General features: G+C 43.2%; 1 protein-coding gene across 4 annotated transcripts in view; it reads right to left on the bottom strand.

The window, feature by feature from the left end:
- The window catches only part of kiaa1109 (KIAA1109), a 92,845-nt gene that overhangs the window by 1,899 nt on the left and 65,561 nt on the right, over window positions 1-25,385 (bottom strand). For 2 of the 4 annotated variants that reach the window (XM_080513184.1, XM_080513185.1), the window contains exons 63-89: window positions 25,153-25,375; window positions 23,398-23,574; window positions 22,866-22,996; window positions 22,654-22,777; window positions 22,414-22,526; window positions 20,902-20,992; window positions 20,277-20,336; window positions 18,109-18,371; window positions 17,705-17,920; window positions 17,312-17,492; window positions 16,467-16,656; window positions 16,015-16,176; window positions 15,764-15,903; window positions 14,957-15,152; window positions 14,054-14,254; window positions 13,752-13,928; window positions 12,798-12,935; window positions 11,832-12,074; window positions 11,592-11,745; window positions 8,557-8,714; window positions 7,065-7,254; window positions 6,343-6,560; window positions 5,692-5,943; window positions 5,030-5,233; window positions 3,617-3,811; window positions 1,392-1,526; window positions 690-867 (exon numbers count right to left, since the gene is read on the bottom strand). In XM_080513184.1, coding sequence (XP_080369310.1) covers window positions 690-867; window positions 1,392-1,526; window positions 3,617-3,811; window positions 5,030-5,233; window positions 5,692-5,943; window positions 6,343-6,560; window positions 7,065-7,254; window positions 8,557-8,714; window positions 11,592-11,745; window positions 11,832-12,074; window positions 12,798-12,935; window positions 13,752-13,928; window positions 14,054-14,254; window positions 14,957-15,152; window positions 15,764-15,903; window positions 16,015-16,176; window positions 16,467-16,656; window positions 17,312-17,492; window positions 17,705-17,920; window positions 18,109-18,371; window positions 20,277-20,336; window positions 20,902-20,992; window positions 22,414-22,526; window positions 22,654-22,777; window positions 22,866-22,996; window positions 23,398-23,574; window positions 25,153-25,375 — 4,710 coding nt within the window. The remainder of the gene's footprint in view (window positions 1-689; window positions 868-1,391; window positions 1,527-3,616; window positions 3,812-5,029; window positions 5,234-5,691; window positions 5,944-6,342; window positions 6,561-7,064; window positions 7,255-8,556; window positions 8,715-11,591; window positions 11,746-11,831; window positions 12,075-12,797; window positions 12,936-13,751; window positions 13,929-14,053; window positions 14,255-14,956; window positions 15,153-15,763; window positions 15,904-16,014; window positions 16,177-16,466; window positions 16,657-17,311; window positions 17,493-17,704; window positions 17,921-18,108; window positions 18,372-20,276; window positions 20,337-20,901; window positions 20,993-22,413; window positions 22,527-22,653; window positions 22,778-22,865; window positions 22,997-23,397; window positions 23,575-25,152; window positions 25,376-25,385) is intronic. The other 2 variants (XM_080513187.1, XM_080513186.1) reach the window with 2 other exon arrangements.

The following is a 25,385-nucleotide window of genomic DNA, read 5'->3' as shown; positions in this document are numbered from 1 at the left end:
GCTGCTCTCCTTTCTCCTCTATTGTAAATACTCCACGTACAAATCCATGGCTGTAGGGTAATGTTATGCATGAGTCCACTAACAGCTGCTGTATTATAAAACGATAACGCTAATAACCGAGTCATCAAACGTAAAAAAAATAATGAGCCATGCCTGCATATCTTACTGCGCTCTACTTGCGTTCATTCATGACCGATTCCTACTCTTTTGGTGTGTGGCTTAGTGGTTGTTGCCTCTGCACATGAATGATGAGTGCAAACCAATAAAAAACAAAACAAAAACAACAACAACAACAAAAAAACACTTAACTCAACAATATGCTTTCAGGTTTGAGGTTTCACTGTTGTCTGGGCTGGAAATGTGAGGGCAGGTCTCATCGGCAAGTGCACCGGCGCCAGGAAGTGTAACAATACAGGACGGCAACCGATGCTTCGACGTGGAAAACTCTAAATTTATCTGGAATGCAGCTGCAAATAACAACCTGTGACAGTTTTGTATACGTGGATGTGCTGCTTTTCTATTTTTCTGTTTCATCCTTTGTCTGAAATGTGCATAATGCATGAACACGACTCAGTGCGAGTCCTTCCTGTTTGCTGCTCGCAAACAACAACATTTCCGAAAAAAACAAAAAAACGCACACACGACAACGAGTAAAAGATAAGTGCGTGGCGCCGTGGGGCAGCGCTGACCTGAGGGTGGGCTCCAGGTGCCAGGTGTTGCACATGAACTCCCTCCAGTCCACTGTGGTGTAGTTGATGCCGTCGTCCTTGTCCTTGTCCTTGTCCTTGTCGCCGTTGTTGTCGTCGTGCAGAGCCGTGGGGCTTTTCTGGCCCGGCCGCGCCGCGAACATCCGGGGGGCGAAGAGGGCTGGAGACAAGCGTTGGAAGGAGTGAGCGGGTGGAAAGGGAGGCAATCAGGTCGTGGCAATCAGGTCGTGGCTTGTCTTTTCTTTTTTCAAATGGCCAGAAGCAGAGCGCAGAACAGAACAGAACAGAATAGAACGGTAAAACCTCCCCCGACATCGCCGCGCACACAGCTTTGTGCAGTACATCAATTCACATTCAAATACCCATCTGCCCCGCTTCAATTAAACGGGATTAATCGAACGCTGATGAAAACGTCCGCAGCTCAGCTGCTCCAACCAGCAGAAACGGGGTCGTGGCGCCGTTTTATTGGTATTGAAGAATGCGAGGCTGGTGGCATAAAGAGTGCCAATTTGTTTCTTTGTGAGTATGTGAGAGCCGTTGAAAATGCCGCGCGCGCCGGGCTCCGACCTCCCCGCTCACCTGCCTCCGCTCTTTCTCAAACGCGTTTGACGGCTCACCGACAAAACTTCCAGGTTACAGACGCACTCGCGCGCTCCGCTACGTCTGTCCGGTATGGGGCCTCACCTTTCTCCTTCTCCTTCAGGTACGCCGAGACCATGTCATGCAGGAACATGATGAGCTCGGCGTCCATGGTAACGCAGATGTGGTCGGTGAACTCCGTCACCACGCTGCACTCGACCTTCGGTTTGCTGTTGGTGTCTGGAACAAAATGAAAACGGGATGAATTAAAGATGCGAGGCAGACAACGGCCCGGAGCCACTTGAGACGGAAACGAGAGTGTGTGATTTCAATGACGGAGATGAACGAATGATGGGCCGAACGGGTGCAGGAATAAATACATGCATGGATGAGAAATGGATGCATAACTGGGGGAGAATGCGAGAGAATACAGATGGATGGATGAATGAATGGAGGGACGCATGAATAAATTAAATGATGGCCTCAAACAAGAATAGGTAGCCCTATTGATGAACGCAAGAAATGAATAAAAGATTGGATGGATGACTTGAGGGATGGGTGATTTGGGGGTTTGAAAAGGAATAGCTGGATGCAAGAATACACAAAGTTTGCAAGTTCTACTCCGTGTGTGTGTGTGTGTGCGCGCGCACACGCAGGTCAAAATGATACACGTGAGGTAAATCAAATTCTGTAAATTGCCCGTGGGTGAGAATCTCTGTTTGTCCTCTGATCTGTCCAGGGTGTTCATCTCCAACTATGGGCGACCCTGACCAGGATGAACCATTATAGACGATGGATGGATGGATGACTGGATAGATAGGGGAATGGAGATATTGCTCAGTGCGGGAATGAATGAATGAATAGATAGATAGATGAATGACCGATAGATGCAGTATTACAACATGGAAGAATGGAACGCCAAGGGTGGAAGTTTTTCTTTGAAATAGTTGTTGGCTTGAGAAACTCAGAGACATCGCTTCAGTTAAATCTTTACATTTCACATTTCTCCACTGATACTTTTTTTTTTTTTTTAATCACATATGCAGCAGGTCAGGGTTCTTCTGGACTGTGAGTCCGCTTATCTGTTTAAAAGAAAATCCATTAAGACATGTTGAGACAAGGGCAAACTTCTCTTGAAGGAGAGCTGCAGAAGTACAAAACTGTTAATCGGACACACACACACACACGCATACACGCACACGCACACACACACACACACACACACACACACACACACACACACACACACACACACACACACACACACACACACACACACACACACACACACACACACACACACACACACACACACACGCATACAGGTTGCCTCGGGTGTTTGACCGTTAATTCCTTCCCCTGTTGTTCCGCAGGCTGTTGATTAGGTTGCTGTCTGATGTCCTTTGTTCATTATTCTATACTTTCTTCTCCGACTCTCCCCTGACCCGGCAGACAGCAGCCGCCTCATGTGGGATTCTTTAGTTCTATGCATCTTTATTTTAAAAGGTCCCATATTATATAGTTAACAATTTCATATAGTTGTAAGAGGTCCAACAAAATTGTTTTCCCCAAATACAGCCGTCTTAGCTCCCATCTAAGGCTACGTTTACACTGCAGGTCTTGATGCTCAATTCAGATTTTTTTTTGCACAATCGTTTCAAACGCTGTGTGAACGTGATCGGATCAGATGTTTTTGGGCCCCAGAACGCAGAAGATGACATGAAGTCACGCCGGAGCACGCCATTTATGCATGGCACGTCGGTCAGCACCAGGGTTGCCAGATGTGACTCACTGTTTTCAGCCCAAACAAGGTAAAAACCCACACACCTCAATAAAAACCAGCCCAAATCTCAGCCTGTGTAGGAATCATGTTAAAACGGTTAAAGCAAATTATGTGTGCTTGGCTGCCCAATTGGGGAATACCGCCATATGTGGCAACACTGGTCAACTTAGCGGAGATGCAATTTCAAGTGGTTGTTAAATACGAGCCGAGAAAATCTAGACAACATGAGGGAAAGAAGGAGGAGAATGAGGTCAAACAAGAAGGAAATCTGAATTTGGTCGCTTTTCCCTGCAGTGTGAACGAGGCCTGAAAGTCCCTCGAGTGAACAGGCCGTTTCTGTGCCTGTACCTTTAAATGCTAATGAGCTGTGGAGCAAACAAGTGAGGGAGATTACAGACTTCCTTCACTTGGGGCCTCATTCACAGGCTATACTGACATATATTACCATTAGAAAATCATTCGCAAGTGAACGCTGCATAATATGGGACCTTTAATGTACTGCGAGATGACTATTGATGCTACACAAACACAAAGGACAATCCCACACCTGTCAGCGAAGGCTCATCTGGATCTTGTACGTGAATGGACTTGAAGTCCAGCTGCATTCTGGGAAGAGCAAAGATGGTCTCCGTTTCGTGGTTGTAGCTGGAGGAGCTTCGGAAGCTGCTCAGCAGACTGGAGCTTTTGGCGGCGACTCCGCTCTCTTGGTTGTTGGCTTCCACGTTCCTGAGCAGGTTGAGCTCTGAAACAAGAGATTAGAAACACGTGGAGACTGTGTGGAGTTTGAGGTCACGCTCACACTTTCCCCACTCGTTGGCTCTGTTAAATGCTATCTGCGCCTACTTTACATTTCAGATAAGAGGCAGCGGGTGCACGGAGAGAGAAAAGACGATCTTCGTGGGGGGGAAAAAAAGCCGTCTGTCTGAGCTGTCTCCAGTCAAGAAAAGTTTTTTTTTTTTTCTCTTCACTTTAACTGTGACTTTTCGATTCACTGAGTTAGTGAAGGGAATCATTAAATATTGTGATTTATTTGAAGTTGCATGTATGTATTGTTTGCAAATTTTATTTCCAATATTTGTCGTTACTGTTGAATAAATCTATTATAAACTATCAGCAGCAGTACAAAACAAATTACCACAACTTACTGTGTGCACACTTTGACCTCACACCTCCTGACTTAGCATAGTGCTCCATTTTTGTCTGATATTTGTTAAAATCACAAGATTGTACAATGACTTTCACTGACTCATTGTCAGAAAACCCACAGAGAAGTCTCAGGAGTTCACATACTTAAAAGTTTTCAATTTTCCATGAGTGACAAACACATTTATGAGCAAACTGTGCAAAAATCAAAAATGCAGGTGTTATATCGCCTCTGTAAGTGAAGATATGATGGAACCGCGAGAGACAGAACCGAGACTGCAAGCCATCTTCTTATACGCTGGTTTAAAAAGTAAAAGTGACATTCATCTATATCATTTACATGTCAAAGCCGTGGAGACGAGTGTCACGGACGATCAGCGATAGAAAAGTCTGAGCCGGGTTGAAAGGGGGGAGTCTACAGGAGGACGACACCGACTCATACAGATCTCACACATGAATGCAGCCCCTTTATGCCACTTGAGTACATTTCACATTAACATTTAATACATTGTTAATTTGACATGGTTCACTTTTAAATTGCTCAATATTCCATTATTTAATGAGTCATGCTATGTAACCTAATCCCAACTAATATGTAATGGCTATTTAAAGCTGAAAATTATGTGTTTATGGTTGATTAATGAATAATACCAGGCTTATGAGGCATCTACTGTCCCACTGGTCACATTTATTCTTTTTTTGTTTCATTTTGCAATATATTTGCTATATATAGTGCATTGAGGGTTAATTTGACCCAATAAAAACTGCTAATAGAAGGCATAAAAGACCTATACGGATATACGAAGGAAAAGTTTACCTTCATTCCTCATGGCAGTGACATAACTGAACCACTCTTTGACCGTGGCTACTCCGTGTGGTGGGTTTTCGTGCCGCCGCCGCGTGATTTTGGTTATGGTGGCCATGGGGCTCTCCAGGGCGCCACACGGTTTGGTCACCATTGTGTTGTGACCGAGGTGGAAATCCAGAGTCTGCACGATGTACGTGGAGTCATCTTTGGAGCCTGAATGCAATGGGGACACATGGCCAAACTTTACAGTGTGTGAATGCATCCATTTTTTTCCCCCCAACTTGTAGAAGAAGAAAAAAAAAAAAAAACTTTCAGATTTGAAGAAGTTCTGAAAGCCTGCATCACATGGTGTCCCCCCAAAAAGAACCAAAATCAAAAACATGATGACCAATCATGGCTGGAAAAGTTAAAATAGTTTAATTTTTACATTTCAGCAGTCCCAATGTCCTTTATATGGTGTGCAACTTTCAATCATTCACACCAACAAAGACAGCTGTGACGCACGGAGCTTGCACAGCGTTTAGGAGCAACTTGCACTTCAGTGTTTTACACAGAGCTCACAACCCACTCTACCAAAACTATTTTATTAGAGATAAATACCATGTTTTTGTAAAAATCCCAGTGTGTGTATCGTGCATTCTACAGTGGAAGAAACGAACATCCCGTCTCACCGTCCTCCAGAATCTTTTGTGCCTCCGTCCAGAAAGCGATGTTGGGCTCTTCCAGGTGGAACAGGGCCCACGACTTGGAGCGGAAGTTGGGCCCGTGGAAGCAGGCCAGAGTCATGTGGTTGCCGTGGAGGCTCATAGAGCCGCCCAGCTGCACAGTGTCCTCGGGCAGAGGCATCTGGAAGAGGGAGATGTGGCAGCCGGCGATTACCTTCAGCACCCCGGGCCAGTGGCGGTGATGGGCCGCGTCCATGTCTGTGTGACAAAGATGGTTAGCGGACACGGGATGAGAAGCGGCGTGGACGCAGCAAGATAAATGAACTCTCTCTGGTATATGAGGCATGCTGCTGGCGTTAACACGATCCCATTTTGGGCATCATGTTGCGCTGATCCTTTTTATGCAGCTTTCCATCTTTGAAATTTATGCGGCTTGGTGCTTTTTGTTTCTCGTGAGCATGTCTGATTACGTTCGGCTGCTGAACAACCTTGTCAACAGTTTGAAAAACTGCTCGACAAATTAAGCTCATTAGAATTACAAATCATTTCATTTCCTATAAGCAGCCCCACTGCCTCAATCTCATGCTGTGCGTGCCTTATTATGCCAGAGTGTGTGTTAAATATTTCGCCCAGCAGTATAGAACGAGGCCTGCTTACAAAGCTCTGCCGCTCCTTTTTCCATGTTGATGACGGGGGTTTTGGGGGGCACGTAGGGGCCGGGCCCCCAGGTGGAGAGAGCCCGCTTGCTGGTGTCGAACTGCTGAGTGAAAAACTCCTGTAGCTTCATGCCGATCTTGATGAGGTCTGGCGTGGTGGAGCGTGAAATGATCACCTGGAAAATGTCCCACTGCAGGTCTCCGTGGACAAAGATCTCACTGGAAAAGGATAGGACGGGGGGGGGGAGACCAGGAGAAACATGATTGAAAAAGGTAGCTGCAGGAAACGAGTTCAGCTTGAAATGTCTTGGAGATGAACGAAAAGCGCATATACACTTAACCTAATGGGCTCTAATTCCACTATTGTGCTGTTCGGCGCGGATATAAACACACTTTTTGTTAAGCCTGCTCGCCTAGCATGCCGAAATGTCTGCAATAAATGTCAACACTGTTTTCCCTCATAAGCCCCGACGCCTTGAAATGGTTTTTAATAGGTAGTATGCTTTGTGTTTCCACACTTTAAGTAATTGAATACAGTGCAGGCCTCCAGCAAAGAAACTGCACCTGCATATTAAAGTGTTTTCCATGCAGACGTTTGAAGCCATCTGGTTTTTGATGGCAGCTGCTCTAATGAGCCAAGAGAAGCAGACGAAACAAGAAAAAAACAAGTGAATGCAATCTGAACACCACTTGTGTGAAGAGCCACCACTGTGCAGACATCACCTTTTCTCCGACAGGCTGGTGTCCACGGTACATAGGTTGACCTTCCACTCGTCCTGCAGCTGCAGGTCAGCATTACTGAACACGCCCATGAGGATGCTGGAGCCCATGTAGTCCACCCGGGCCTCCGTGGAGCCCATGGTGATCTGGATTTTGTGGCTGGGCTGCTTGTTCGGGTGCTCGGAAATGTGGGCTTGGACAAAATGAAAGGAAAGTGGTTTAAAATCAAATTGTCATCCAATGAGACAATTTGAGAAAGCCATGTTCAAATGAAGTTACAGGATTGCATCCAGAACATTTTGTAGCTTTTTCATTAAATTCTTCATTTCTTATGAGTTTGGGCTGCACATAAACTGTATAAACAGCAATTTATGATAAAGTAACAGGAAGGAGTTCTGAAATAAATATCCAAGTTAGTATTATTACACTTCTGGTTTCCTGATATTGAAGTTTGTGATCAACTGGCTCAATCTAAAATACATTATGCAACGACTGTCCCATGTATTTTTGGAAACCTTGCGTTTTAAATCTCACAGTGCGATCCTGGAGCAGCTGAAAGGATTTGACATATGTACTACTCCCAGAGTGCAAACAACACTGTTTATATTCATCATGACAGTGGCACCATGACCACTGAATCATTAACAAGTTTCACAATGTGTCACATATTTCAGCACAACATAACAGAGAAATATTTACCACTTGTCAGACACTTTCTAAGAAAGTTGAAGCTATCTTAAAAAAAAATAGAGATATAGAGGAAAAAGTCACTCATGGCACATTTTATTTCCATAATCAGTCATAATCTTATTTTATGGACTCAAACTACTATCCTAAGAGGATTAAATAGCTTAATCGCTAACAAGAGACTTGAAAAGACTGCAGAAGTTATCAGGAGAATTACATCAACACACTGAACATGAAACTGCTTGTATATTATTAATTTTTTTTATATTCTGATAGAGGGCAGACCTTTATGTATGTCAAAGCTGGAAACGTTTTACTTCTTCAAATTTCGGTGATTATAATCAGACTTTCAAAGTCCAAAAAAGGCAGAACAAACTGTATCTTAGTTTCTGCAGTAATCCACAAGTCAGTGGGAGAAATCGAAAAGGCTGTTTCTCAATGAAATAAGAGTAATGTTGAACTCCAGATCGGTCAAGTTAAAATATGTCATCCCTGCTGCTGTTTACAAGCAGAACCATCATGGAACGGTGTGATTACAACGGGGAAATCAACTAATCACCATCCACTTGTACCAAAGTGAAGATGTACTTTCGGTTCTTTACACGCCAAAAAGTAAAAGCAAAATTTAGAGAGTAAGTCGTGAGAGCGGACTGCAAAGGGGTCTGTGTGTTGGTTTTTTTGAGTTTCAGTGATGTGCTAAGACTCCTCACTTGAACTCTAGTTTGGCTCCACTTTGAAACTTCTACAGTCTGTTAGAACCAATAATGAAAAGAGAAGAAAAAAAAAAAAAACATCTTTGTTTACTCACAGACCATCTCCAGGGTGTTCACGTCTATGTTGCCACCCACCACCCCGCCCTTGGAGTCCAGCTTGGAGCGGCCGAGGCCGACGGACATGCTGATCTCACGGTCCCGGTTGCTGCCGACAGACAGGCGGCCCTGACTCTTCAGCCCGCTGGTTGTCCACCTGCAGGTAGAAGTTGAAGAAGAAGGGGGAAAAAAAAAAAAAAAAAAAGGAATCATGATGGCGAGCGCTCCTTGAAAATGCCGCTGCATAATGCATGAGGATGCACTAAATGACTCATGGCAGGGAGAAACACAGGTAACAGAAAGGGAAAAAGCTCAGAAATAACCCAGCAGGTGTGTCATTTGCACAAAGTTTTTTTTTTTTTTTCTTCAAATTTTGTTTCCTGAAAAAGTACAATATGCCGACAACAGCCGTGAGGACACATCTGTCCTCCAACGTCCTCTTAATTCTCAGTTCTGATTTTGCTCAATCTTAGTGCTTCAATAGGACATCCTGCTACATAGATTGGACCATTGGGTGGGAATCTCTGGCTGAGCACTAAACTGGTTTCAATCCTATTTAAAGGACAACAATTTCTATGTGGTAACAGGTAATTTCAAGTGAGAATTGAATTGAAAAGGTTACGTTATGTTAAAAAGTTATATTAAAACAAAAACAAAGACAGCTTGTTGTTATTTGAAGAATATATTGAGGGTTAAAAGGACTGATGTCTCAAAAAGACTTAGAGACATTAATCCATGCATTTGTCTTGAGTTGACAGTTGATTCAGAATGCTGCTGCCCGAGTCCTCACAAACACCAAGGTCAAATCACATCTGTTCAGTTCTCAGTTGTTTGCACTGACTGCCTGACATACAGAGAATACATTTCAGAATCTCACTGCTCCTCTACAAATCTCTGAATGGTTTGGAGTTGGTATACATCTCAGAACTGTTACGCTGCAAGTCATCCAGACCTCTCAGGATCAAACCTGCTTTCTGTTCCTCGAGTCAGAACCAAACTTGCAAAATCTGCTTTTAGGTTTTCGGAACAAATCCGAAAACTGTAGGATGCTTGAAGCAATGAAGCATTTTCTGTTTGCTGCTGCATTTCAGTAAAGACAGGAAATATTTATATCTCTAACTCTTTTCCTTTTATTTGTGTTGCAATTTCTGATTTCATTGCCATTTTATTTTTCATCTTTTCTTGTTTTTATCCAACTTTGTGATTGACAACTGTCCATGTTTGGAATGTAAAGCAACTTTGAATATCATCGTTGCCTTGCCTCGACCTCCCTTATCTGATTGGATTGTGGCTTGTGAAGTCCGCTGCTGCACTCGTACATGCTGATGAAGGAGCAGCTGACGCGAGTGTTGTTTAGGGAGGCCACACATTTCCAGGGAGAAGGCCGTTTTTAAACTTTTTGATGATACGGAGCTCATAAATAGTCCTGTGCGCTGTGTTTATCTCCGACTCAGCAGGATCTGAAGCTGTGACCGTACAGATGAGCAGTTGAAGTGACTGTGCGCTGGTGGTGACTGGTGAAATATAACCCAGCACCTGAGATGAACCACAGTTTGTGTAGATGGGGGACGAGGCGCCATTAGGGCCGCAACATCACTTCCTCCTGTTAAAGTGACGTGTAGCAGGAGAGAAGTATCTACTGACTGCAAGAAAGAGAAAGTTGACAATGTGCAGAAAGTGCAGCGGAAAAGCTGTCTGTGCACTTTTCTTTCTGTTTTTTTTCCCCCCATCCACTGTTGAGAAGTCATACCTGGATTACATTTTTACAAATTCAAATGTTATAAAACGGCACAGAGAGCGGGCACACTGGGAAACTACTAAAGAGCCATCACCCACCTCTGGCTGGCTGAAGTTAAGGTTACCATGGTAACGATTGGCTCAGTGTACCACTTCAACACCTGCTACTTTGGTTCAAATTTTAATTTGGAACTGGTGAAGCATGTGGACACACAAGCAAGTCATGTGAAAGGATTTTGTATTAGTGAGAAACATCGCTAAGGATTCTGAGCTTCATTATTCCCAAAATGTTAGTCTCATGACTCAGAGGCTAATGTGAACGACAGAGCGAACGAGCGAGCGAGAGAAAGAAAAAGAAAGACTTTTTAACCATACTCTGGAGAAAACAATATTCCCACAGATAATGTTCAGTCTCTACTCTGTTCCGGATCACCTCTCTAATTCTGAATCTTTGCTTCCTCATGTCTCTTCGTTGTTGTATTTCTCCATCTCGCTGGACTTATTTTGAGCCTTCCTATCATTGTACTTGCAGATCTGCTGGAGAACACCTTAATTAAATCTGATTTACACTAATCAACTTCATCTCAACCTGTTATTGGCAGTTTCTGCTCACTCAGAGATACCAGTTTGTAAGTGAGCCATCAATAGGATTGAAGTGGTGCAACCCCCCCAAAAATCTAGTCTGAAAACAATGTGATCCTTTTTCATCATTTCATTAGAGTTCTTCGCTAGTCAATAATGATAAATTCCCACTGCGCATTCATTCTTAATTATAGTTTGTTTGCCTAAACTTGTTTACATCGACTTTTTATTTGACTGCCTTTTTTTCTGTGTGTTTCTTCTTTATTTGTAAACTGGGACTTTCAGCAGCCGTCAGGTTTAATTTCTGTTTGTCTTAGTTTGACAAATGCTTCCCAGTATCTATGTTACAGTTGTAACAGCCTTTTAGCTGAATGTTCTTGTATTATTTCAGTGTGTGCCATGGTTCCATAACCTCATTTTGAAAATATTTAATTTTAGTTTCGTGTCAATGAAAGGACGTTCATGCAACCAGGAGGTAGGAAACTTACTAGCCAACTTACAAAAGTAATAGTAGAATTTAAGAAACATGCAATCAACCACATTTGCCAGAAAATGAACAAAACATATTTCTCAGGTTAATATTATCATTGCTCCTTTAAAACTGCTGATATATTAAAATCCCAGGTTCTGCATAGTGCTGCTGCACTGCTGATGTGACCTTGGGTAATTGAGTTAGCAATGGTAGTCAGAGTAAATTAGTAGTGCGACTCCTTACGTGTTGTTTCCCATGACGTTACTCATGTTCATTTGGACGGTGAGCTGTTTCAAGTTGATGGCGAATACCACAAGCGTCTCCCACGGGGCCCCCTGCTGACCGGCTGCTTTTCCGTTTTTACCGAAGGATGGGGTGGATGTTTTTGTCACAGAATCTGCAGAATTTTTTTTTTAAAGGAATTAGGGGGGGGGGGAATGTTTTCCTGACATTGTATGAGTGCTAAACATTGTGTGCAGTTACCTCTTCTCGGGGCGGAGGAATCCGACACACTCCTGGTGCGACCCGGTGCGGGGGATTTAAGGTGACCCACGCTGCTGGGGGACATGTTGCTCCCTGTGGAGTGCTCTGAGAAGACATTGGGCGACTGAGGCATGTGCGTCCCGGTGCTACCGTCCCAGGTTCTCCAGTAGGCTTTGCGGCTGGACTCGGGGGAGAGATGCTGGGTGATGTTCTCGGCCGAGTCGGGGGTGGCTGGCCCAGAGGCTGGAGGGAGTCAAAGAGATGAAAGCAAAGGGCATATTCATAAATGTCGGAATGAAAGCAGCGAGCAATGGGAGGGCGTATTGACTGAATGAGGGTCAGCTTGCTGGGATCTCAAAAATGAACATGGCCTCAGATGAAAGGAGATGGCATGCAAGTTTGAATATTTCTGTGAATTACTTGTTTATTTCTGTATAAAATTAAAGACTTGCTGCAGGATATTTCTGCTGGAGTTGGTGTCAGGTATTACACAAAAGATGAATATTTGCCACAAATGTAAAGTGAGGACACCTATGCATACATTACAATAACTGTGTATGGAGACTCGGAGTATTGGCTGTGCAAACATTTAAAAACCTGCGAAGTGGAATTAAAGTTCTGATGGTATGTATATATTTAATCAAGGTTCGTGAGACATTCACAAAAAGCTAATGTCTCTAAACTGCATAAAAGCTGGTCCACAAGCTTTCTCTCTGCCTTATCTTCTACTTCTTGCAACATGGTGTCTTTTACTTGCAAAAAAATGTCTTGGGTTTTAGTTACTTTGTTGCACGGTTTTGCTTTCTGGCTCACATATTCAGCCAGATTGTCACATTCACAGGCTATAAAAGAGAGTTGTTGATCATTTCAAGGGTATGATCACACAAAGAGGAGGCCACTCAATAATTGCTATTATTTTGACAAAGGTCATTCCTTTATCACAGACTACAGCCACCGGGACGTCACCTGGGAGGTTGATGGTCTGGTCTCCCAGGAAGAGGCGTCTGGCGATGCTTCGGCGGTACCAGGCCCTCGGGAAGGCGAGAATCTCGCTCAGTCGCCTCATGTCGTACTTGAAAGAAGCCGAGCCAATGTCACACACAGCTGTGGAGAGGAAATCACATCGGTTCAAGTGTGAGGAACTTCTTTTAAGGTTTTCATAGCATACACATACACACACAAGCTCTTGTCGAATTAATGTGCTCATCCACTCACTGTCAGCTGCATTTCCAATGCTGCTGTGATTTTGGTGTGTGGGTTTCCACAATGGTTAAATTCCATGTGCAATACTGACTTTTACATCCCCCCCAAAGGTTCAGCTTTGAAATGCTTCAGTAATACTGGAGAAAAAACTATCCTGGCTGTGAATTAAATCACAATAAAAAAATAAACAAGTTCTGCTTGACTCTGGGAGTCATGTAAGAAATGTAACCCAAAATGGTAGTTTCAAACTTTAAGATTGGAACAACCTGACAAGAAGAAAGCGCCCACTCTCCGGGAAACACCACGAAAAATAAATCTCTGGACTTTTAACTCCTTAAAGAAGCACCAGCAGCTTCCTTAAGCTGCTTCTCAAGTTGTTTACTAAATGTCAGCACCAAAGAACAATTTTGATGCTCTACCCTATGAGCACTTAAAGTATCACCAGCTGAGCTGATGCAACTGAGCAATCAGCTGGAACACTTCTCTACACTTTATTAGCTTTAGACCTCTCACTGTTGTTAATTATGGTTTTTAAGAAAAACCCGAAGCCACAAAAGTTCAACTATCTCAGGCAAACCTGAATAGAGAAAAGATATTTGAGTCATCACATGTTCTGAAGCACTCATTTGTTGCTTAATACTTTTAAACATCTGAGAATCTTGACTTCCCGAATGCTTCTGTGTAATAGCGATAAGTCTTTCTTTGTGGATGACGTACCTGAGATGTTGATGAGCGTGGTGTCCATTTTTCCACCTTTGGCAGGAATGAAGCTTTCGATGAAGGTTGGGCCTCCGGTGCGCCTTATCCTGGATAAGCTGACCTTGACAAACTCCAGGTTGATACTCAGAGAGTCTTTTCTTCCCGTCACCGAGGACGGTTCCTCATCTACTGTACCTGCAGGACCAAGTGCAGCAATCAAATAAGATGAATTGCTGTAGTGACACTCGACACATTTATAAGTCAAAACCTCCAGTCCCGTATAATTAAAACTTCAGACTATTACAGGAAACGTTGCATACCTAATGGTCCCGGGCCTGGAGGCAGGCCTGTGACTGCTGATTTCTGCTTCCCAGCGCCATAGGGGTGGAAGACGTAGAGAGAGAAGTCAGACATGCAGGCGGTGAAGCTGAGGCCTGAGGAGTTACTGGGGGGGCCGGTGAGGTCGGACTGGCTGCTGCTGTGGCGGGTCCTGCCGAGGGGGCTCCCCAGCAATGGAGACGCTGGAAGGGGGCACAGAAAAGTGGAAAAAAAACATGGAGGAGAAGCCATTCGTTAATTAACATATTTATTCATTTCTGTGATGAAATTCAGACTCCTAATGTAGAATTGGATATTTGAATCATACAATCATAGGATCTAATGAAATGAATACGTTTTCAGTCTCTCTTTCTTCTTTTTTTTTATTGAGCTGCAAAAACAAAACAAAAAAAATGAATTATTACTGAAGTATTTCCTACAATAAGTTCTAATGACATCCTCGTTAATCATCCGGCATAATAATTGAAATATTTGTGTTGATTTATTCGCTCTCCAACCAGCATTGTGATGCAAAATGTATGTATCCACATCGTATATTTCTACTTCCGTCTTTAGTCACAAAAGTATTTCAATGAGGGCCCTATTAAGGCTTCATAACCATTTCTTTCTAATGTGGCAGACCATAGTAAAAATTACACACATTATAAGACAAAAAAATTAAGTGTGGCACAACTTGCATCATCTGGTATGAAGAGACTGAAGAGCAAAATCATAAACAGGCCACAAGGGGACAACCTGTGCGGCACATTAAATCAGACAGAGCCCAGATACACCCTGTAGTGTCGGATAATACTGCCCGTCTGCTCATGCTGTGCGACACACTGTGGATAAAAGTGTTTTCATCATCAGGCCAAAACAAAACCCCCGGTGGTGAATCTCCTCACCTTTGCTTGGTGGAGGTTTGGGGATGTGCTGGCCGGGTGGAGTGGAGGAGGGCGGATGTGATCCGTCAGCTGGGTGGGTGCCCGTCGGAGTCTCGAGTTCCCCTCGATTCGAGGAGAAGACCAAGTCTAAAGAGGGCAACTTCAGCATACACTCTACTCTGGACATGGGCAGGCAGCTGAAGCGGATCTGAGAAGGCTGCAAACACAAGTGACTGATGTAAACTTGCAAATACACACATAGTTTAAAAAAAATAGCAACAAAGCCAAAAACAGACCACTTTATAGTAATCAAGCAGAGGACTCACAAGTAATTTTAAGTGTTCATAAGTGGGATTTTTTTTGTATTCAAGCAGTTTAGAAACATTTGCCAAGATATGATATGAACAAGCTAACTAACTTGTTCCAGTCAAGCCTGTTGAGACTTGTAATACCAGTTCAATCCATAAGATGGTGGAGTGAGTCACTAGCACCAGCACCAGTCAATCTGACAACCGAACGACAAGCAGTACTTGCTACACTGAATGGTGACAGGTGAAGCTTATAATAACTATTAAAAACATGCTGTCGAACCACAAAGAACCCAAGTGAAGGCAAGCAAGATGCTTTAGTGACTCACTAGCACCCCCAATGCAGAGAAAAGGCATTAATCAACACTTACACGAAGTGGAAATGGGGATAATAACCAATTATATAAGTCTTAAAGAAGACTGGATTCAGGACATTGTGAATGATAGAAGACAATATAACAAATTGATCCAGAAATCTACAAACAGTGAGCTTTAGGAACCACAGTCACATCATCAGTACCTGGACTCTGACGTAAACAACCACGTCCACAGGGAAAGAGGAGTAAGCCGATGTGGAAGAGGAAACCAGGGAAGTGGTGGATTCCTCCAGTGGTTCCACCGCATCAAACTGACCCATGTCCTCCTCCTGCGACGCCACAGCTGATATCAAAAATATAAAAGATCAAAAAGTTTTTCACCAGGTTCTGAGCTGGGTGCTGTTACACGACCCAGACACTCAAGTCTGGGTCCAATTCTGCACACAAAACAGACCTGTGTAGTTCCTGTCCACAGGAGTGATGGGAATGGTCTCCAGTGCTTTTTCCAGAAAGTCCAGCAGACAGGGGCTGATGACCATCTCCTCTGGAAGGGTTTGCAGGGCCACCCAGGCATACAGCTTTGCAGTTTTTACTCCTCCACTGCTCTTACCTTTGGCTGCAAAGACACAAATCAAAGCCATGTCTGGGATGAATGCTACAACGAGAGAACCTTCACACTTTAAATCTACAGAAATTGTATTGACAGATGTCTTTGGTGTAATTCTCTCTGTCAATATGAATGAGCCCTCTAGATCCATGCCTTTAAATAAGGGATGACATCACATGCATTTTACTTCAGTGGGTCCACGTGTGGACATAAATCATCAGATCCAAGAGGCGTGGTGCTCTAGTGTCTGATTAGATGGTGCTCGAGCATGCAATTCAAAATTAGGGAATGCTCAGTACCTGATGGAATAGGTGGGGGCGGGATAGGTAGGAGCGAGTTAGTCTTGCTTTGGACAGCATTGGGAGGGTTGGGAGGGCCGTTATCTTTCATACCATACAGCTTCGACTCTTTGGAGAGAGTGCGGGGGAGGGAGGATCCGCGGGAGGCGTTGGGTGACTCCGTCTTCAGGGTCTTGGAATTGTAATGCAACTGTAAAGAAAAGATGTAGAAAAGAAGTAGTCATTCAAAGTTGAAAACCACCTTGTGCATGTTTGGCTCTGAAAATTTGTCGATTTGCAGTCAAATGAAAATTTTTCTGGGCTTGACTTTTTAAAGTGTGTGTCCAAAAATTACGCAAACATAAGGTAGGACTAATCCCATTAGAACATTATTGAGTGAGCATGAACATTAAAAAAAAGAGATTGAAAGCAGGGAATCTTCCAGATGTTCTCCACATCTTGAGCCAAGAAGACTAAATTGGGTCACAGTGACCTTAACTTGCCAGTTCATCAAATATTTGAGACAAATACCAACTGCTCAGAAAGCACATATGAAACGATTTGACCAAAAATGTAAAAGATGATGTCCAGATTATCTTGTCCAAACGTTTACTTAATTTTAACACCCGTGTGTAATTTGCTGGGAGGGATGAGGAGGATAAACCCCCATCTGGTCATCATAACAGCCCTTCTGTTGAATTTGATTTGTAAAGTCTGTCACTCCCCTAAAAGTGATAAAAGCTATTTGATCCAAATCTCACACAAAAACACAGTTTGAATGAAATTGACATACATTTTTAACTCAATTTAATCCATTTCATTATGATTTCTTTGTAAAAATGATGTAAGCAGGGGAGTTGGCCGACCTTCACGTCCACTCCTGGAATGTAGAAGACTGTGGTCTCCATGTCATTGGATTTGGTCTGCAAAGAGGAGGGACATTTCTTGCCAGCAAGGAGATGAGTGGTGGATGTGTACGTGGGCTGCAGCTTCTTCTTTTTGGGAGGAGACTCCTGGTCCAGGCTCCTCAGGCTGCGATCACAGCTTCTAGAGAAGACAGCAGAGATGTACGTCAGATCACATGAAGGAGGGATTTATTTCGCAAAAAAAAAACTGATCAGTTTAAGAATTTTTCACTTCAGTCTTTACTGGATGGGATTTAAAATTTGACTGCCGGTGAAGAAGAGTGTGGAATGTGAGCCAGACTGGAAGTTAAAATCTGAGAGCTTTCTGGGGGACAAGTGAGATGTTCAGCGCACCTCCTTAAGGAAATGTCCTCGTGCTCCGGCTGCTGAGTGGTTGGGTGAAGGACGCACTTCCCGCTGTCAATTTCCACGCGGATGTCCAGCTCAAAGTCAATGTTTCTTTCGGTGGCTTGGCCGCTGAAGCTGCGGTTGCCTGGTGTGCTGGGCCAGCGCTCGCTAAACAGCTGACTCACGGCAGAAAAGCCTGAGGGCTTCTTGTGAGACGCTTGACTGAAAAGCACAAAACAAAGGGAGGTTTCAGTGATGAGGAAAACTGTCTTGGCTTTATTAATAAAAAAAACAACATAAAAGGGATCCTTTCACATATTTACACAGGAGATAAATGGTGCCTGCTTTGATGTAACATTCATCACAAGAGCGCCTGAGTAAACAAAAACACAAACAAGGAGACAACTCACAAAGGCCTGCGATAGCTCGGCGGTCTCTCTCGCTCGAACTCGTCCTCCTTCTCCGAGTCTTCAGAGGAGGAGGAGGACAGGTCGTCGCGCCTCATGTCGTCGTGCTGGAAGGGAACGGTGGGTGAGAAGACAGCAGGGGTGGAGGGGGCACTGAACACTGAGTGCGGGCCATCGGATGGAGAATGGAGATGGAGGTGATGATGAGGATGGGATGGCTCATCAATGGTGACTGACAACAGGTCCAGATCTGACTCCTCGGGAAACTTCAGACAAGGACAGAGAGTCAAACTCACACAGGTGACAGGTGGTACGTCTCTCATAATGCATTCCTACTTAGAGACATCAAACGAGCATTCTACGGAATGTAGTATGATGCCTATAGTGGAAGTTTAGAAAAGAAATCATACAACTGGAGGAAATGGTGTTCTGTGGATTGGAACAGGTTGGTGACTGGGGATTTCATTCACTACTTGCTTGCCAGGATTAATTGTAGTCCTTAGTTTCTTCTTCACTTTGACGTTGTAAAGTCTGACTCGACTGTAGTGACTCAGCACACCATCTTGTGGTACAAAGTGGTATAACAAGAGATTTTCTGGGTTAAGAAGTCCTTTATAGATCCTTCAAATCAAATAAATACATGCCTTAGATGACCCTCACAACAATTTCGGTTATTTATCTGAACACAAAAATTATTACACAAGTTTGATGTAATTTCGCGACTCTGTCCAATCACAAAACACCAATGCCTGCGATGATCCACCGAGGAGCTGAGAGGTCACATGCTTTCTGTGAGGAGAGCGACAGCGTGGCACTCTGGGGAGAGCGAGGATGACGTGACAGCCCTACAGGAGGAAAATGCGAAACACGAGAGAAAAATTCCCCAGAAAGTGGAACCGTCGGAGTTTGTGAATGGCAGCTGGAAAAGAAGCCTGACTGTCAGGCGTAGCGGCAGATCAGCGAGGCAGTGACAGAGGCTGCTGAACATCACTTTAAGTGTTCACACTGGGAGTCAGCAATCCAAGACGAGCACAGGTTCAAGACTGCTCTGGTGGTCAGACCGACAACACGAGCTGTCCTTGCAGAGCGGCATGCCATCAATCTATTCAGTAAGGCTCGGTTTGATATTAAAGAGTGATGAATAGAGCCACTGTAGAGTGAAGAAAACAGTTATTCATTTACACGAAAGGTAGATGGAAAACAATCACTGAAAATAGATTCATCCTTAAGAGAAATTCAGCTGGCAAAACCTCAGCAGACCGAGTTCAAATAAGTTCTAAGTCTGTTTTAAAGTGTTCAGTAGATTTCCATTAAACTATTTTGGAATTTGAGTTTCCACTGGTTGCCTGGCAACCACAGTATGACAAAATTACTGTTCACGACCAAGGAACATTGGATAACCTAAAAATAAAACAGTTTTTGTACAACTATGTTGGTGGGTGGGGGTGAGTGTGGACTGCCAGCTGAATTTGTTCAGGAAAGCTATCCAGGTGTGAGCGCCTCGGCATTATTTAGCGCACATAAGAAATTAATGAATATCATCACTTAACTAAGAAAAACAAAAACGAGGTTACGCTATGACAAACAAAAGCTTATCCACTGCGGTACAGAGGCTACCCATACCAAGCTGTTAGAAATCAGTCACTCCATGAAGATCAAAGAAAAGCGGATCGATTTTTTTCCCCCATGCAGGTTCAAAACAGGATGAGAGGGTAATGCCTACGTTTTGATTTTGCAAAATCCCAATGCCACAATAATCTCATTTTGCGAGAGACGAACTTTCTGAAAATGCGTTTGTTTTGATTTTATCTGAATGGATACAGGTACAGCATGTCCTGTATTGTTGATGGAACACTATTTGTATGGCATTATTTAACATGTGTAAATATCTAAATCAAATTGTATCAATGCAGGAGAAAGAAATGACAATGTAATCGCCTACTCACAGAGCAGGATCTCGGGAAAGTTATTATGCAAATGTTCAATAATGCTGCTGTGTGCCTGTGCATTTACGTGCTGTATAGTCGCCGGTTCATCCTGTTTTCAGTTTGCATTTTCAAAATCTTTTCAGTGCTGTCAAGGCAATCCCAGAGGAAAAGAGCCAAAAGAGGTACTTGGTCGGAGTTGGTTAGACAGTCTCTTAGTAAGATGTAGTCTTTTGAAGCTTATACCTTGAATACCTCTCCTGGACTGACAGGCGTATATGCGGAGTCCAACGCTTGAGCATTTATCTTCAATTGAACAAATACGTGGTTAAAAATAAATCTGTAAATCCCCCCAGAAAAGACCCCCCCCCCCCTCCTCCGGTAGGCACTACAACATGAACTTTTCTGGTAGAATGCAGCAACTACTGAGTTTTTCCTGGACTATCTTAAAACTACTTTGCATTAAAAACATTACTGTAAACATTTATTTCAAAAGGTATAAATAATGACTTAATGACATGAGAGAAGCTGCCCCTGAAGGTTTTAACAGCCAGAATTCTCCTTCAGAGGCAGGTGGAGACCAAAAATGGACAAGGCAGATTGTGCAAGGACAAAACATCTGTACATGTTTTCTTTCTTAACTGCAACACTACAGTGGCTGTTATCTGCCTTTGTAGGGTAGAATGACATTTAAAAACCATACAAAGTGATGGATAATGAGATGACAATGATCAAACTGCTGACATAAAACAACACAGAAAACACATATTTGCGTTGCCATTGCAATCACATCAGTTTGTGGAATATATAATACACATGCTGATGTGTTTTAGCTACGCATCATAAGTGAATGTGTTTAAATTAAGGTTACCGTGTCCTGAATGTTGAAAGTGACTCGAGGTCCAGGAGATGATGCATCCACACGGACATCAGGCAAGTCATCCATATCTCCAATTCGTGAACTAAGGACACAGTAAAGTTGTGAGATGCACAAATGTTTAAAACACTGGTTGTAGAAGACTGCGTTTTCCCCAAAAGTACTTTTTTTTTTGGTCGTTATATCCTCTTTTCTTGTGTTCGTGTTTTTGGAATTTAGCATATTTTGCCAACAATAAATAATTTAAAGAAAACTAATCTAACTATGATTCCATTTTTCAAGCTACAGAAAGTAATTCGGATTGATGCTGGACATTACAAACCTCTTTAGACCTTAATTGTGCTATTCTATCATGATCTGAGCTGTTCAGCGATGCTCCTTGAACATATTAGTGACACAAAAACTCCTTGTGCGAAAAACATTTGTTAACAGTGTGGTGACTAAAGTCCACTTCATTGTGCTTGACACAGGACTCAGAACAGGTGACAAAAAGCTGTGCTTGTCTGCTGTTATGGGACTCCATTGGACCCGAGTTTACAGTCTCTGCCTGCTATGTCACTGTGAAAATTAGATTTGCACGTCGAAGGAAGCCACCAGACGTAGCCTCGAGCAAACACGGGCCATATTAAGGCCCCATTCTTACTCTTTGAATCCTGTGAGCCAATTTCCAAAACTAAAGACATTATTAGCTTTTATTCTAAAGAACACATTTAAATCTCATTTAACTGTTAAACTATGTAATTACAGTATTAAATATGGAATTATCTTGAAATTTTCATGAAATGAGTCACCATAATTATGTGGATTAGAACTAATCGGTCACAAGCTGGCCCTCTGGTAGTGAGAACATGACATGTCACCGACATGTGACAACATTTAGAAATTCAGCATTTTGCACAAGTCTGAGTCTAGAAGCCTGTCAAATTCTGGAAAAACAAAAAAACCAAAACAAATAAAAAACAAAAACTGGATGTGATCTGTGTTAGATCTCAAGGGATCTGACGTGTAGAAGAAACTTGTGATCACCATTTAATACAACATGGAAACAATCCCACCTGCTACACCTGTTGGGAGGGATGAAATACACAGAAGGATAAAAGAAATAATCAGTCCTTTGTTTTTGGTTTCAGCAAACCTGCACACGATCCCAGGTGATCATCTGGTTCATCTCCACAACTGCCTCCCTACTCGTCACACTCTTCCATCGCCGAAGGTTTTAAAGTCTTGGAATTGTTGATATAATCTGACGAGCTAAATTATGTTGTTTCTGAATAAATGCATTTAAGCACCAAGCACTTATTTTTCTCAAAACTATATTTCTCATTTCTGAGTCACCATAAGAGGGTCAATGGGAACAGGTTTCAAAAATGCATTATGCCAACTGCAGCACAGCGGCGCAGTGAGACAAAGGTGACAGTAAATACCAACATGAAGCACCCTTAATGGTGCCATTTCTATGCTAATATGACACCGGGGAAAGAGGCTTCAATTGCCCTCAAGCGTTACCTTTGTCTGTCCATCCTTTTAAGAGGTGGTCGGCCCGCTGCGGCCGAGATGCTCTTGGAGCGATTGTAGCTTGGTTTGTAGCCAAGACCCCACTTATCCTTGAGAGAGGCCGCCTGAGTAAAAGCACACGTTGTCAGAACAGGCTAATAAAAGCACAAGCAAGGCAAGACTCCGGTATTGTGCTGTAGAGGTTGAGCTCAGAGTTAACCGCGCTGTGGAGGTCTGGAGATGAAGATTTACCCTCATGCTGGAGCGCCGCAGCTTCTTTCTGACGTCTCTCCGGATGTCGTTGACGGCCACTGACTCCAACTGCTGGTAGCGCTGGATTTCCTGGTTGATGGTGCCCTCACTGGCCCCCAGTTTCCTGCAAAGACGGACAGAGGATGTAGTTTGCAGGCTAAAGTCTTTCCACAGAAATAGTCAAATGCTGCATGACGACACGGGATTCTTACTTGAGGTCATCGATGACTTTGGCCTGTTCGTTCAGCTCTCGGATGTCCACCACCCGCTTGGTGAATTTTCTTCCACGGGCATCCATCACCTGGTTCCCCATCACCGTCTGCCTCCTGGGGTCGATGGTCTCCTGTTTGGCCGAAGCAGTGATACACACCCACACACAGACGTCAGGTAAAACTGATAGCTGGGGCCTGATCACACATAAGAGCCATCCACCAACCAGCTGCTGTGCCCGAAATTTGCCTGAGGAAATAATGATTCAGTTAGAACGTGTTAGTCCAATCACCAGGGATCATGTCCTCACACAGCAGACCCCACCGCCACCATCACCACTCAAAGTGAAAGAACGAACAGCCACAGCGAATACAGTCACTGAAGCTTGGTGAGGAAGGGAAGTAAAAGCACATGCTGAGCAACGCTGTTCTGCAATGTTGTGCCATGCAGTTGAAACATGAAACGGCGTTACTCAGCATCATTCCCGAGTCAAAGCCAGAGAGAAGTTCACACTAAGGGGGGGGGGCTACATACACAGGCCCAGGAGACAGGTCTTTGGAACCTAGGAGTGCCTGCTTGTGGGGGGGGTGTTGTACAGTTTAAGTAGTCTGCATCGACAGACACACTCTGTGGCCTGGCTCTCAGGCCCAGGATGCGGTTAACCAGACGCTTCCTTAGGGTCAGCCGAGGACTAAACTGGCTCGTTGGACTCTGTAAACAATGGCATGGACAAACCAAGAAGAATGAACAACTCGGGTGTGTACGTTTCTTTTAAAGGTTGGCCAGGGAGATGTGCAAATGTATTGATGGAATAGAAACAAAACATCTCGAAAGCTTTGGGAATACTCAAGAGGGTGATACCCTGTGATTTAGAGAGAATCAACAAATATCTGCTCAGAAGTTTGAACGGTTTCCCCGACAACGATCTTTTCTCAAAATGTGTTTGAGGCACATTTGTTTGAATTATAACTGCTGACCATTCAAGGTCAGACACATAACAACCAAAGAAATTACTTTACATTTTTCCACTTCTGCTGTTTTCCTAAATAAAATTTCCTTTATAATATTGTGTGTTGTAACATTTTTTTAATGATCAGCAATGCAATATTAATGACTAATAAAGTGCCTGCCTACAGGGTTTAAAAAAACAATCTGATGCAACTGCGTTTAAAAATTAGCTGTTATAGTCAAATCATGCTGCTTTTTAGAGCTTGAAGTAAAAACATTGTGTTTGCTGAAATGATGTACACAGTTTAATTTTGGTCTTTCAAAATTAGATAATTATCAAAGTCTTCCTCATTTTCTAGCTGTACCTGAAACAAGTGCGTATGATGTTTACGATTACAGATTCTGAGCCGCCTCATTCTGTCATTTACCTTCCAAATGATGAGATGTGAAATGGAATTATTTAAAAGACTCATACTTTATGGGTTTATGTGCAGGTCTGCTAAAAGTCTGATGACCTATTTCTCATAGCTGTCTCATTGTGCCTTCAGTTCGACTAAAAAAACAAAACTCCTACCATGATAGTGTGGAGGCTCTCAGTAAATGGAACGGTTTGTAAAAATGTCATATCTAATACAAAACCAATTGAAAAATGTTTGCTGAAATGATTATGTTATACATTTGTTTTGTGAATATATCAAATGCAATAATTGCATCAGTGTTTTCTGCATTTCTGAGAGTGGGGCTTTCACTGTGTAACAAATTGATCCGAGATGTGTGGGAGATGAGGGCAAAGGAAGTGTTGTTCAAGTATTTCTGCAACAGAGACATTAAAGTGTTATGACAGAGCAACAATCACATAATAAATACACCGATTAGGACAAATAAAGATGTCCCTGATGGTTTTGCTCACAAGAGATCAATTTAAATGCCAGAACCACACGCTCAGCAATAATTACAAATTAGGCTTATTTTATATGTAGATAAAGTACTATTTACATTTGTATGTGGGGCAACATGCTAATATGTGGTGATGTATGCTAATAGTCAACAGAAATGGAGTATTTTGGGCCATTTCATGGCACCTTGCTGCAAGAAAATGTTAAACTCTTCCTGAACTTGAGATAAGCAGGTCATTCCTTTCTTCCAATTTCACATCAAAAAACCCTTTTCTATAATTCTTTTCCAGGAACTTCCCAAACTGAAATAATAAAGCACAACATCTGATCCAACAGCAAACAGCTACATCATTTTCATTTCTCTTATGATCATATTAATCTCATTGCAACTGTTCATCAGAACCATACTGCGGAAAAAGTGTAAAAGTGGAGAGCGATCCCCGACCATGTGGATAGTGGGCGACATGGAGTCCGCTTCATCCTCGTCTGAAATGTCGGCCATGTTCACGGAGTTCAGGTCGGCGATGTCGTCCACGTCCTCCTCGCCTGTCAGTGACGTCAGCGTGTTGCCCAGAGCGTTGAGGCGCTTGCCAATGTTGGGGTCCATGTGAACATCGATGCCGCACATTTTCCAAAGCACGTTTAGAGTCCAGGTGCCGGCGCTACTGCTTTCTGTAA

The sequence above is a fragment of the Blennius ocellaris genome (genome assembly GCF_963422515.1).
Source record: "Blennius ocellaris genome assembly, chromosome: 17".
Lineage (NCBI taxonomy): Eukaryota > Metazoa > Chordata > Actinopteri > Blenniiformes > Blenniidae > Blennius > Blennius ocellaris.
This window is presented reverse-complemented; position numbering and strand designations above follow the sequence as displayed.